Genomic DNA, 12,605 nt, shown 5'->3' on the forward strand with positions numbered 1-12,605 from the left:
TGTGGAGAGAAATCAGAGTTAAACGTTGCGGGTCGAGTGACCTTTCCTTGTGTTCACTGAGGGCTCCCGGGGAGAGGGAACGGGGCCAATGTGGTTGAAATGAAGGGGAGACGATACTTTGGGAACTGCTCTGGTGTTTGGTTGTAGATGGGGTGAGGGTTGTCAGTGAGGCAGGCGGGGTTTGAGGAGTGGGGCGGGGGGTGAAGCTTGGCTTGTTCTGTGTGTGTGTGTGTGTGTCTCACACAAGGTGGTGACCAGGCGGGAACGCGCTTGCCTGACGAGGGACTGCCTCTCTTGGTGGCGCGTCGCTCTTTTATTTGTGTTCCATGGCTGTGCCAGTGAGGGCAGCGTCTCTATCTCCGCCAGTGCGCGCCAGTCCTCCGGGAGCAGCCGATTTCCAAGCAATCCGCAGCCGGCGAGAGGCGGGGAGATGCAGCCCGGCTCCGAATTAGCTCGCTTCGGGCTGCTGTGCTGCTGCCTCCTGGTCCCGGTGCAGAACTGTGGCCCCGGCCGGGGTTACGGCAGGAGGAGACCGTCCCGTAAGCTCGCCCCCTTGCTCTACAAGCAATTCATCCCCAATGTGGCCGAGAAGACCCTGGGGGCGAGCGGCAGGTCGGAGGGCAAGATCAGCCGCACCTCCGAGAAATTCAAGGAGCTGACTCCCAACTACAACCCTGACATCATCTTCAAAGACGAGGAGGACACCGGAGCTGACCGCCTCATGACCCAGGTAAGAACGATTCTGCTCTTCAGCCAGGGCTGAGATTCCCCCCCCCCCCCCACTTTCCCAGCCCCCCCCCCGCCTTTATTATTCCCATTGACAACAACAACAAAAATCCTTGCGGGTTGAGCTGATGGGTTCCCTCGCCACATCCTTGCCTTCTAGATTCTGAAGGGTTCCATCGTGTGTTTAATTCATTATTGCCTCTCTCCCATTGCATTTGGCATGTCTCGCTTGGAGAGGATTTGATGAGGCGGGGTGGGGGGGGGGGGATTCTGTTTTGAAGAACCTTGCTCTCCCTCGCCTTCGAGAATATTTGCTCTTCACGGGCCATTTCCAGCGCCTTCACTTGGCATTTCATTGAATGAATTATTCCATCATTTCGGGAGCTGCCTCTCCACCCCAGAAAAAAAAAACATTTTGCAGCTCAGCCGGGAATCTCTCACATCCCCTTCTTCCCCACCCCCCCCCCAAGTTAGGTGGGAGACTTCACATTCCTGTAACCCCCCCCTCTCCGTACCCTCCAACAGCACTTTAGATTGTGCAGCGGATGTCAAAACATAAAGCAGAGAGCCTGCGATGTTCCGATTGGAGCCGGAGGGCGAGTGTTGCTGATGTATTATTGAGGCAGAGCTCCATCACCGTTTGTTGGCTTCTCGCTCTGCACAATGACCACCGGAGCCGAGCTTCAGGGAACCGACAGGCTGCGACGGGACAACACCGACGGTGCTGCAGAGTTTAACGTGGGATGGAGCTGCTGCTCCCCCTCCCTCTCTCCCTCCTCTCACTCGCCCTGAGGTGAGCTGCCGGCGGGGTTGCTGGGCACTCGATCCCAGAGTGAGGAGAGCCTGCATCCCGACCGTTTGGAGATGGGGTCGGCAGCAGCAGGCCTGCATCCCGTTGCTATGGAGATGGGGACCGGGATCAGGCCCCCTCCGGGCCCCTGGAGTGATCAGCATGTTCTCTCTATCTCTCGCTCCGAGCCTCCTTGCTCTGTCTCTCAATCTCTCTCTCAGCCAGTTAGTGAGGGGATAAGCCTCAGATCTTATCTATTGTGTGTGTGTGTGTGTAGATTGAGAGTGTGACTGAACGAATGTGGCTGTGAGTGTGTGTCTCGATTGACTGGAGTGACTATGAGTGGAGACTGAGCGTGCGAGTGTGTGTGATTGTGAGTGCAATTGTGAACGCGAGTGTGTAATTCTGATTGTGTATGTGCTGTGCAGGAGTTTTAACTGCACGCTGGTTTCTACCTGCTCTGTTTTCCCGCATCCTGTCATCTTAAGATGGGTAGAATGGCAAAGGAGAAAGACAGCAGCCCCAGGGACTTGGAGAAGGGCCATGGCAGAGAGGGAGCTAAGAGAGAGAGAGAGTCCCTGAATCAAACAAAACGCATCTTAGAACAGGAAGCATGGCCCTTCTTCCAAATACCATTCCCTGCCTGATATCCACAATAGTTGCAATATCAGACTCTCGGAAAAATAATCACGATAACTTCTAATTTCGGGCGAGCATAATTTGAACTGCTTTTGAATTTAGTAATCGAGGTCGTTTTACACACTCAGCCTTGACTGCTTTCAGCACGAGCTGGCTTATTCGATTGTACGGATCTGTAAGTATTAAATATTCGGAAACATTACTGGCGAATGTCCTGTGCCCACTCACAGTGCCACCTGGATTTGTTCTCCTTCTTACAATTGGTCAAACCGGATTCGAATGGAGGTCTCAATCGTTGCCATTGTTTTCCCCTAGCGTTCAGTTGAGCAAAGGCTTCACTGGGTCACAATAAATCTTTGGAGATTGCGAAAACTCTGGGGTTCCTGTGGATTTTCCAAAGAGTGCACATTTGGCCCTGCATTTTCAGGGTCAGGAAGGGTGGGGTTGTGAGGAGGACTAGCGGACAATGTTCCTGCTCATCAGCATGGACCCGTCCATTAGAACTACACACGGGAGGCCAATGCAGAGGACACTGCTGGCCAAGTTGTGATGGTTCCATGAAGGATCAGCTCGGACCCTCCACTTTAGGCATGAAGGGGAAGAGTGAGCTTTCGAAGAACATTGTTGTTGGCTTTGTAAAGGGTAAGGGAAGAAAATAGGAAGGGAAATAAATAAACGCCCTTTATTTGCAGACCGTCAAAGGAAGCTTATAAATGTTATTCCACTCACAGCAGCTGCATTTCAGATGCTGCTGACCCAACCTGACAAACCACTGTTGTTAATCAGGATGGCTCTCCCTCCCAACTCAGCCTTTCCAATTGGGGCAGTAAATGACTCATCTAGAAGATGTTGATTTTTATTTGCTTTCCAGAAAACATCAACATGAGACTCTCACCTGCCATTTCTGCAGCCCAGTGTAAACATCTCTCTTGAACTAAGTGGTGGGGACATTTCAATGTGGCCTCCAGTTTGATTAGTTATCTCCACACTTTTTATAAAATCAATCACTCCACCTCCGCAACAGGGTTGAATTTGCAGAATCAACTCAAAATTGTGATCCATGGCATAGTTATGGACTGCAGCAGTTCATGAAGGCAGCTCACCACCACATTCTCAGAGACAATTAGGGATGGCCAAGCCAGCAACAAACACTTAGGTCCCATGAATGAAAACAACTAAAATACTTTTCTTTCTCTCATCTTTGAACTCGAGGCTAACAGATAGTTTTTCAACTTAAAATGTCAATGAAATTATTCCTTTTAGGATCATCCCTGATATAATGACTTTTCACTGCAAATATGTTTTTTATTGCATGAACAATAATCTTAATCCAATTTTAGCCTTGATAGACATTTGCTTCTCCCCATGAAGTAAGTGTTTGTAGCTATCTGAGTCAATGACAGTGCAACATAATCATTTCCTTTGAATATAAAAATGACCATCATTAAATGGCAAAATGCAAATTCACATAATATTGTCAGGAAGCACGTTCACTCTTTTTCTCTAAAATTACTCTTTTTTTTCTTCTCATTCCCCTAAGTTTTCTCTCTTTCTCTCCATTGATTCTAAAAGCAGTAACATGCAGAGCTGCAGTTCAGTGAGCCTTTGTAACCCTCTAGTACTTCCTGACTGAGATCTGATATTAAGGGTTAGCAGGATTTTTGATGTGGGCTTGATTCTGGTCCCATCCAGAATGATGCACAGGCATCCCTGGGCAGGTGTTACCGGGCAACAGTCAGGGATGCAAATACTAACTGTCCTGTCTCTTTTGGCTGATGTCCAAGACTTCATCATGCAAAATCTAATCTGGAACTGGCTTGTGTCTATATAGTTAGGTCCCACAACTTCCATTGTTTGTTCAAAATGATGAAGGCTTTTGAATATTCAAAATTATCACTTTGGCAAATGAAGAGAAACTGTTTCCAGTGCCAGGAGGGGCGTTATCCAGAGGGACACAGATTGAAAGTAATTGATAAAAGAACCAGAGGGTAAAAATTCTCTTTTGCATAGCAATTGGTGATGATCTTGAACATGATTGCCTGAAAGGACAGGGGAAGAGATTCACCTCTAACTTTCAAAAGGGAAATGAGGATATTGTTGAGAAAGAAAAATCGGCAGGGCTTTGGGAGTAAAAGCAATGCAATGGGAAAAACTGGACAGCTCTTTGAAAGAGCCAGGACAGGCACAATGGGCCAAGTGGCCTCTTTCTATGTGGTATGGTTTTCTAAACATATTGCATAACTCACATGGTTGCTACATTTCTGTCCTTTTTGCCAAAATACATGTAACTGACTTAAGCAAGAAGAATATGATACATCTGTCACTGCTGCAAATTAAATGGAACTATTAGGAAGTTATGGAATTGCAACCACCTCAAAATTCATTTGATGTATGGAAAACCTTGGTTCAATGTAAAAAGGGCAACAGAAACAGATATGATCCTCCCAGAAAGGATGTTGTTTTAACTTTACTGTTTTGAAGGGTTAATGATGGGTGAGACTTCCCACTGAAACCCCAAGATGAGTGCCACAATCAGGACCTGATTTTCAGGAAACGTATTGCATAACTTTATCACTCACTTAACCTGTGTCATTTATTGTCATAAACCTGCTCCTTTGCTGTTTTCAGTTTCCTAGTACTGACTTCTTTGTTGAAAGCAGTTTGCATAATTTCAGAATTATGCACTATTTAAATGTCGGGGGAATAGTTTAAATGTCAGTTTTTCACAATTGCCATTGTTCCACTTGCTAACCAGGGAAAGCAAAAGTGGTCAACAAGTTGGGGTTACTGTAGCCTGTCGACTAGAAAAATGATCTGACATGAGCAGGCCCCAAGAGAGCAATAAAGGAGGCAATAGAAAAGAAGTCTTTTTTTTAAAAAGGCCTTTGCACATTAACTGTAACTGCAAGAAGCTGTTATGAAAGTATCAACAAAACAGAGTGTTGAGGGGATGCAGAAGTATAAATATAGCAGTGATTTTCTTCCTTTGCACTGATCTTCCCTCTCTTTTTCAGGCCGCAAATACCAGTACCTTGCAAACTTTCAACTCAAAACACGTGACAAAATGCGATCCATTGTACTTTTGTTTTTAAATAAAATTGGACAATTCTTTAATTTTTAAATCTGCTTTAGTACTATTATCATAGGATCCATATTGTCTAATGTGCATGTTTCATATGACTCCACACACTCTTAGGTTCGGGGAGCAAATATAAAATTCTGTAAATCAGGCTGTTTTCAAAGGGCTAAAGCTTTGTAAGAGGAGAAAAAGTTTAATTAATTTCTTTTTGGTTTTGTTTTGTTTCTGGCCACTTGTGCAAAAGCATGACAAATATTCAGAATAATATGGTTTTCATGATAATCAGGCAAAGGTAGAAGCCACAAAAATAAGGAAAATATCCCTATTAGCATAAACTGTTGTGTTTCTTAGATACACTGTCTAATTTTCTGTATTATAGACTCCAATTCCTACTTTTATTGGGAAAGTAAAGATACAACTAAAGTTGGCAGCCCAATTCCCAGAGTGCAATATAGTAGCCCAAAGAAAGGCCATCTGACACTTAGAGATGAAATTTGTCCTGGCGCACCTACAATCCATTTTAGATTCTGCTCAATTTAAGGTAACAGAGAAAATGACTATCACCCAAAACAAATTTCATTCCCATTATACCAAAGTGATGTCATACCAACAGACACATTTACTGCCTAGCCCATACAATCTGAAATTTCATGCCTAAATCACCCCCCCCCCCCCCTTCACCCACACTCCTCACCTCTTCACTTCTAGGCACAAGATAAGTGCAAGTTTTTAGAATGATCAATGATCCATTTGTTGAGAACTCTCAAAGTAGATTAGATTCCCTACAGTGTGGAAACAGGCCCCTTGGCCCAACAAGTCCACACCGACCCTCCGAAGAGTAACCCACCCAGACCCATTTCCCTCTGATTAATGCACCAAACGCTATGGGCAACTTAGCATGGCCAATTCACCTGACTTGCACATCTTTGGACTGTGAGAGGAAACCAGAGCACCCGGAGAAAATCCACACAGAATGTGCAAACTCCACGCAGACAGTCGCCCGAGGCTGGAATCAAAGCTGGGACCCTGCTGCTGTGATGCAGCAGTACTAACCACTGAGACACCATGCTGCCCATCTTTTGAATTGCTTGTCATGATTAGAATGTGGGATTTAATATCATAGGATGTAGTTGAAGGAAATAGCTTAGGTTCTCTGAAAAGAAAACTAGACGAGTGCTTGAGAGAAAAGGGAATAGAAAAATATGTTGAGAGATTAGATTCTTATTATGCAAGGTGTTGAAAGGTGGGCTGGTGAGAATGTGGATTTGAGGTTACAATTGGATCAGTCAAGTTCTGACTGAATAACAAAGCAGGCTTGAGGGGCTGAATGACCTACTCCTTCTCTCAACTCATGTGTTTGTATACTTATACCAAGATGAATTGGATGGAATGGGATTCGTAGAGAGTGTAAACACCACACAGCCTAGTTAGGTTAAATGGGTGCCGCATATTTGATGTGATTCCTCATAAGACCATTTCTTTCTCAAAAATATTTTTTAAAAGATTGGAAATTGTGCAAAATTTCTCTCTGGGTTAAAGTCTTATTTGAAATAAGTTTAAATAAATCAAAACTATTTTAATTGGGACCTGTTGCGCTGTTTGTCAAAATATATCGATTCAATCAATGATTCATCTAAGAAATGCAAGACAGCTATTATTTTAACTTGTATTCAATTGCAACTGACATTAGAATAACATTCATTGGAATATTTAAGTATATAAGGTAATTGTTGAAAAGATTAATTGTGAACAGTTTTATTCACTTCTATGGGATGACAGAATGGACATTTTCTTCTTACCTTTTATTTGCTTCTTTCTTCTTTTGCTTTTCAAACAGGTTCTATTATGAAAGCAAAACATGTTATCATTAATCAAATATAAATCATGCAATGATTAGAAGACCAACTGACTATGGCTCTCGATATACAAAACAATGCTTTAGTAAAGATTTGAACAGACTGTTCAGATTTGATTTATATTCTGAGAAAGTTCGATAAAAGATTAAAAACACACATCTTTTACCTGTAACAAACACAAGTTGGAAAATAATAAACGATGATAAAACAACTTGCATTCAGTTGGGGGGGTGTGGGGAAGAGGAGGTGAGGCCAGATGACAAAGGTGTGACTGGAAAGAGCAATGCCCAAACTTGAAGAAGACCTCCCTAAATTTCCACTGTAACATTTTGCTTTCTAGCCATTGCCATATATGTTTTTTTCTGTGAGGGAGATGGCCAATTTTGGGCAATTTTATGTTGTTACCTCATCCCCAGGTACTGTACTGAGACCGTCCAAACCTCTTCCACTTTGGGCTCTCAGGGATAGACAGAAGAAATATGCCTCTCTTCCAGTTTGGGCTGGATGTGAATTTGTGGATAAATGTTATCATCTAACACTATCAATTCAGAGCTTTGCGCAGCATTTGTGCATATCGAGAAGTTGAGCATAAAATACAGCTTTATGTCTGCAAATGGTAAATTGTAACATTTCTTTCCTTTTTCTCAGCTATTGTGCCATCCATCCAGTCTCTTGTAAAGTAACTTTAACAATCATCCACCACATACTGTACTGTGCTACTATTACTGCTACTATCAAATAGGGATGAGTAATAATTATTTCTAAAGCTATTGACTTATTTGATAAGTCAAGCCACACTTTCAGGAGTTAAATATATTACAAAGTGATTTAAACTTTGGAACAGAAATGGGAATGATGTCAATTTGGTTGAGGAGATTTGAGCTTAATGTAATCTACTGTAAAAATAGAAAATGGGATTTGTTCAAACTGTAAAGGTTTTGTGTTGCACACGTGTAGTACAGAGCAGGACTATCCAAGAAGTTAAAAAGTAAATTTTGCAACACTGTAGTTGCTAACAAATTCTTTATAATGCCCTGGGCAATATCTATAATTCTGCTGAAACAGCAGGTAGAGAGCTCAAGCTTTCATTTCATAGCAGGAAACCATTCACAGCATCAACATCCAGCTTCACACACGGGACAGATCAGAGTGTTACCAGAGGACTATGCTGCGGTTGTATTTTTCTTCATTACTTACTGTAAAACATGCATTTCCAGTTGGCTGTTTATCACTATATTTGATCACTTTACCAGAAAACTTTATGTTGATGTCAGGAATAGAGTATATTCACGCAGTACATATTCCCACATTCTGTTAAATGAGAAGACTCCTTATTGCTGAACTGAATCAAGCTTTCAGGCACATTCATTTAATATTTGTATGGAAAAAGTAGTACAGATCAGTCACAAATTTTAAAACACATTTGTCATCAAAATATATTTACAGTGGGGCCTTTTAATTTTGTTTTGATTTGCCGGTCAAGTGTTTGATGTCTCTTATATTTTTTTCTCCTCTAATTATTTCCCTCCTTGTCACTAAGACACTGACCTTTGATGAGGGCAATTTCATTGGTGTTGACTGCCCTCTGTACCTTGCTCAAGTGGCAAAAAGCTGAGACTGTGAGTGTCGAGATATTACTTGAATTGTGCATGGTGTAGCTGAGTCTGTTTATACTCTTTTCAATGGCCACATACTCTTTCCAAAACGTATACTTCAAAACAGTTTTATAAATAATTGTTAAAATGTGACATTACATGAAGTGTAATACAGATTTATTTCTTGCAATATAGCACATGGCACTCTAGTGCATCTCACTACACTCACAGGTTATATTTACTATTATATTTCATTTCAAACATTATGCAATGCATTATAGCCGGAGAGCTTACACAATGGCGTTTCCCAATTAAGCCTTTGCAGTATCTTCCCCAAGCTTTAGCATGTCCCTCTGCAAGTAGATGTGGACTTTTTGAACATGCCAGTCAGCTAGGGATAGCTGTCTGCGCTGGAAGACCAGCAAGTTTCAAAGAGACCAGATTTTTGGTAAGTTGGTGGCCCTCCAGCAGCAGTTGATGTTTATCTTCATGTGTGTCATAGGAGCAGCCTGTAGAGCTGAGCTGTTCAGAAAGCCCCTCAACAAAAATCAGTGCATCTCCCTTTAGACATTCTCTGCAAAGGCACATTCCAAAGGGAAGTAGGTAACTGTCTCCACAGTCCAGCCACCTTGAGAGCAGTGTAAGGTGGTACTGAGACTCTTGGTGAGCATGATGAGTTTGCCAGTAACTCACCACCAAACAAGTTATATTTGGTTCTTGTTTGAAAGTTCTGGCAATGAGGATTTTGCCCAATGACTTTGACAGTCTGCTCAGGGAACTGTCTGAGAGAATCCACCATCTCTTTTTCCCATTGAACTTTAAGGATGCTACATGCAGATCACTGCCCGATGAACTTGTGGTTAAAGGTAGTTTCCTGCATAAACTGTTCCACAAGGGACAGGTGGTTTGACATGTCGAACTGAATGGAATGTTGCATGGCAAGTCATCAGACCCATCCTTTACAACACCAGGGGCAGGGATAAGCTCCACATATAGTAACACTTGGTGCTAATGTGTCAAGGGCGGAGGTAGCTACACACAAAGATGGCCATCAGTACCAGGACAGCATTGGGTATGTTCTTCTCCCATTATCTAACAGTTTGTACAATATGTCCCTGTGAACATGGTCCATCTTTAATCTGCAGATCAAACAGAAGATGGTCCTGGTGACCTCTGCTGTGTAGAAGCTGGATATAGGCCAGACCTGCAACAGAAACACAATGCATATTGAACCTGACAGCCAGGTTTGTGTCCACAATGAGGGAATGTCACTTCCAAGTGCCAATTTTGTTTTAGCATAGCTATACATTCCCCCAGTTGGCACATGCCCCTGCCCATATTCCCAGAAATATCAGGTAATCTGACCAGATGGTGAATATGACAAATGATTGGTCAGCTCAGTTCCCAAAGAATATGGCATCTCACTTGCCACAACTTGCTGAGGTCAACTGTCACAATCCAACTGCCATACTTACTTAGATCTATTAACTTGGCACTACTTGGAGAGCAGTCTTGGGATTTTTCGGGTCTGTATGGCCTCTTCCAGGTAAGATATTGATTCCATCACTGGAAGCATCAAGGAAACCTTAAGCAGATAATTCTAAGCAAATTCTAATTATATCCCCTGTAGTCTTTACGAATACAAAGGAAAAGCGAATGTTTTTCTACAAGACATCTCAATGAACCTCAACTCTCTAACATTCTGCAGCCTATAGCCAATCTTGACCCACATTAAGGCCTGGCAGACTTATGTTGGTCTTCTAACGCATCCAATTAAAAATCCTCATCTTCATGCTTAAATTTCTTCATGGCCTCACTCCTCCCTACCTCTGTAATCTACTCCAGTCATAAGTTAGCCAGCAAACACCCTCCTCCCCGGCTGCTTCCGGAAACCATCACCCTCAATTTTATTCTTCCTTCACCTCTGGCTTGATGAGCATTTATCTCTTCTTTTTGCTCCACCATTGTTGGCAGTACCTATAGCTATTCAGACCCCATGCTCTGAAATTCCATCAAGCCCTCTGCCTCCTCTACTCATTTAAAGACCCTCCGTAAAAATGCTGAGCTTGCTTGGGCTTGTGCCTCCTACTATCTTCTTCTTTGCTCAGATTACACTTACTGAAGGGTATTAGGCTATTCTTTTCTAGATTTCAAACTTTGTATATCTAACTTGTTGTTGAGAGGTGTAACAGGATATTCATTAACTTGAATCGTTTAAGAAAGTTGAATTTAACAGCCCTAAGAATGATCTCAAATACTTATTGCAGCCAATGCAACTCTACAGCACAATTACTCTGTGATATTGCCCTGTTGGGTGACTTGCGATTCCATTGATACAAGAGATTGATGGATTAATGTGCTGCACTGTCAAGTGATAGGATGCAGATTCACACTATTTCCCAAACAGTGAAATCCCCCTCATAGCTGGGTTGCCAAGGGGTGTCATTAAATACAATAAAACTTCTTGAGGAGGAAAAAAAATTTGAAAATAACTCAAATCTGTCTGTAATTCATCCTAATCCTCTCTTAATTTTATGATCTCCATGGTTTGAGCGTATCAGTACCTAGCATGTATGCATGAAATTCCTTTGTCTACTATTCTGGTGGCAGTGATTTTAAATGGGTCAACCTCTCTGCTATAATACTGAACAAAGGAATTGTATTTGAATGTGTTAAGCCTTTGTGTGCTAGTATTTGTACAGAGTAATTTCAAGGTCATAGTCTATAAGAATGATAATTGAAAAAATTTTAAGCACTTATACATTGTGAATCTGATTTTGGGAGAGCAATATTCAAATGCCCCTTGTGTATTGCTTTCCCTGCTTGATAGCCTGATTTAGCACTGCTCTCCCTGGAGGCCTTTGAAGGACAAGTCTTAAAAAGGAGACAATTCCTGGCTCTACGGATTTCATTGTAGTGCACTGCACATAGAAAACATTTAAAATTATGAAACCTTAATTTAAAATACCATGTTGCAAACATTTGTTCTTTAAAGCTAAATTATTTTCTACTTGCAAATGGTGAGATAAGATAATTCAGTTTAGTGTCTGTAATGGTAGCAACTGATACAAATCTTTTTTTCCATTGAACATTGTAGTTATTTCATTGCACAGAATGTAAAAGATTCAGGGAGGTCAGTCATAGAGTCATAGAGATGTACAGCACAGAAACAGACCCTTTGGTCCAACTCGTCCAGATATCTTAACCTAATCTAGTCCCATTTGCCAGCACTTGGCCCATATCTCTCTAAACCCTTCCTATTCATGAGCCCATCCAGACGCCTTTTAAATGCTGTATTTGTACCAGCCACCACCACTTCCTCTGGCAGCTCATTCCATACACGCTCTTGCCTCTGTGTGAAAAAGTTGCCCCTTACGTCCCTTTTATATTTTTCCCCTCTCACCCTAAACCTATGTCCTCTAGTTCTGCACTCCCCCAACACAGGGAAAAGGTTTTGTCTATTTATCCTATCCATGCCCCTCATGATTTTATAAACCTCTATAAGGTCACCCCTCAGCCTCCGATGCTCCAGGGAAAACAGCCCCAGCCTATTCAGCCTCTCCCTGTAGCTCAAATCCTCCAACCCTGGCAACATCCTTGTAAATTTTTTCTGAACCCTTTCAAGTTTCACAACATCCTTCCAATAGCAAGGAGACCAGAGTTGCATGCAATATTCCAACAGTGGCCTAACCAATGTCCTGTACAGCCACAACATGACCTCTCAACTCCTGTACTCAATACTATGACCAATAAAGGAAAACATACCAAACACCTTCTTCACTATCGTATCTACCGGCGACTCTACTTTCAAAGAACTATGAACCTGCACTCCAAGGTCTCTTTGCTCAGCTACTCTCCCCAGGACCTTACCATTAAGTGTATAAGTCCTGCTCTGATTTGCTTTCCAAAATGCAGCACCT

At 42.4% G+C, this 12,605-nt stretch overlaps 1 protein-coding gene across 1 annotated transcript in view; it reads left to right on the forward strand.

The window, feature by feature from the left end:
* Positions 1-232: 232 nt before the first annotated feature.
* LOC122543311 (sonic hedgehog protein A-like) overlaps positions 233-12,605 on the forward strand; it is a 106,167-nt gene continuing 93,794 nt past the window's right edge. Inside the window, exon 1 of the mRNA XM_043681825.1 lies at positions 233-730. Coding sequence (XP_043537760.1) covers positions 431-730 — 300 coding nt within the window. The 5' untranslated portion in view covers positions 233-430. The remainder of the gene's footprint in view (positions 731-12,605) is intronic.

This window comes from Chiloscyllium plagiosum, chromosome 43, assembly GCF_004010195.1.
Source record: "Chiloscyllium plagiosum isolate BGI_BamShark_2017 chromosome 43, ASM401019v2, whole genome shotgun sequence".
Lineage (NCBI taxonomy): Eukaryota > Metazoa > Chordata > Chondrichthyes > Orectolobiformes > Hemiscylliidae > Chiloscyllium > Chiloscyllium plagiosum.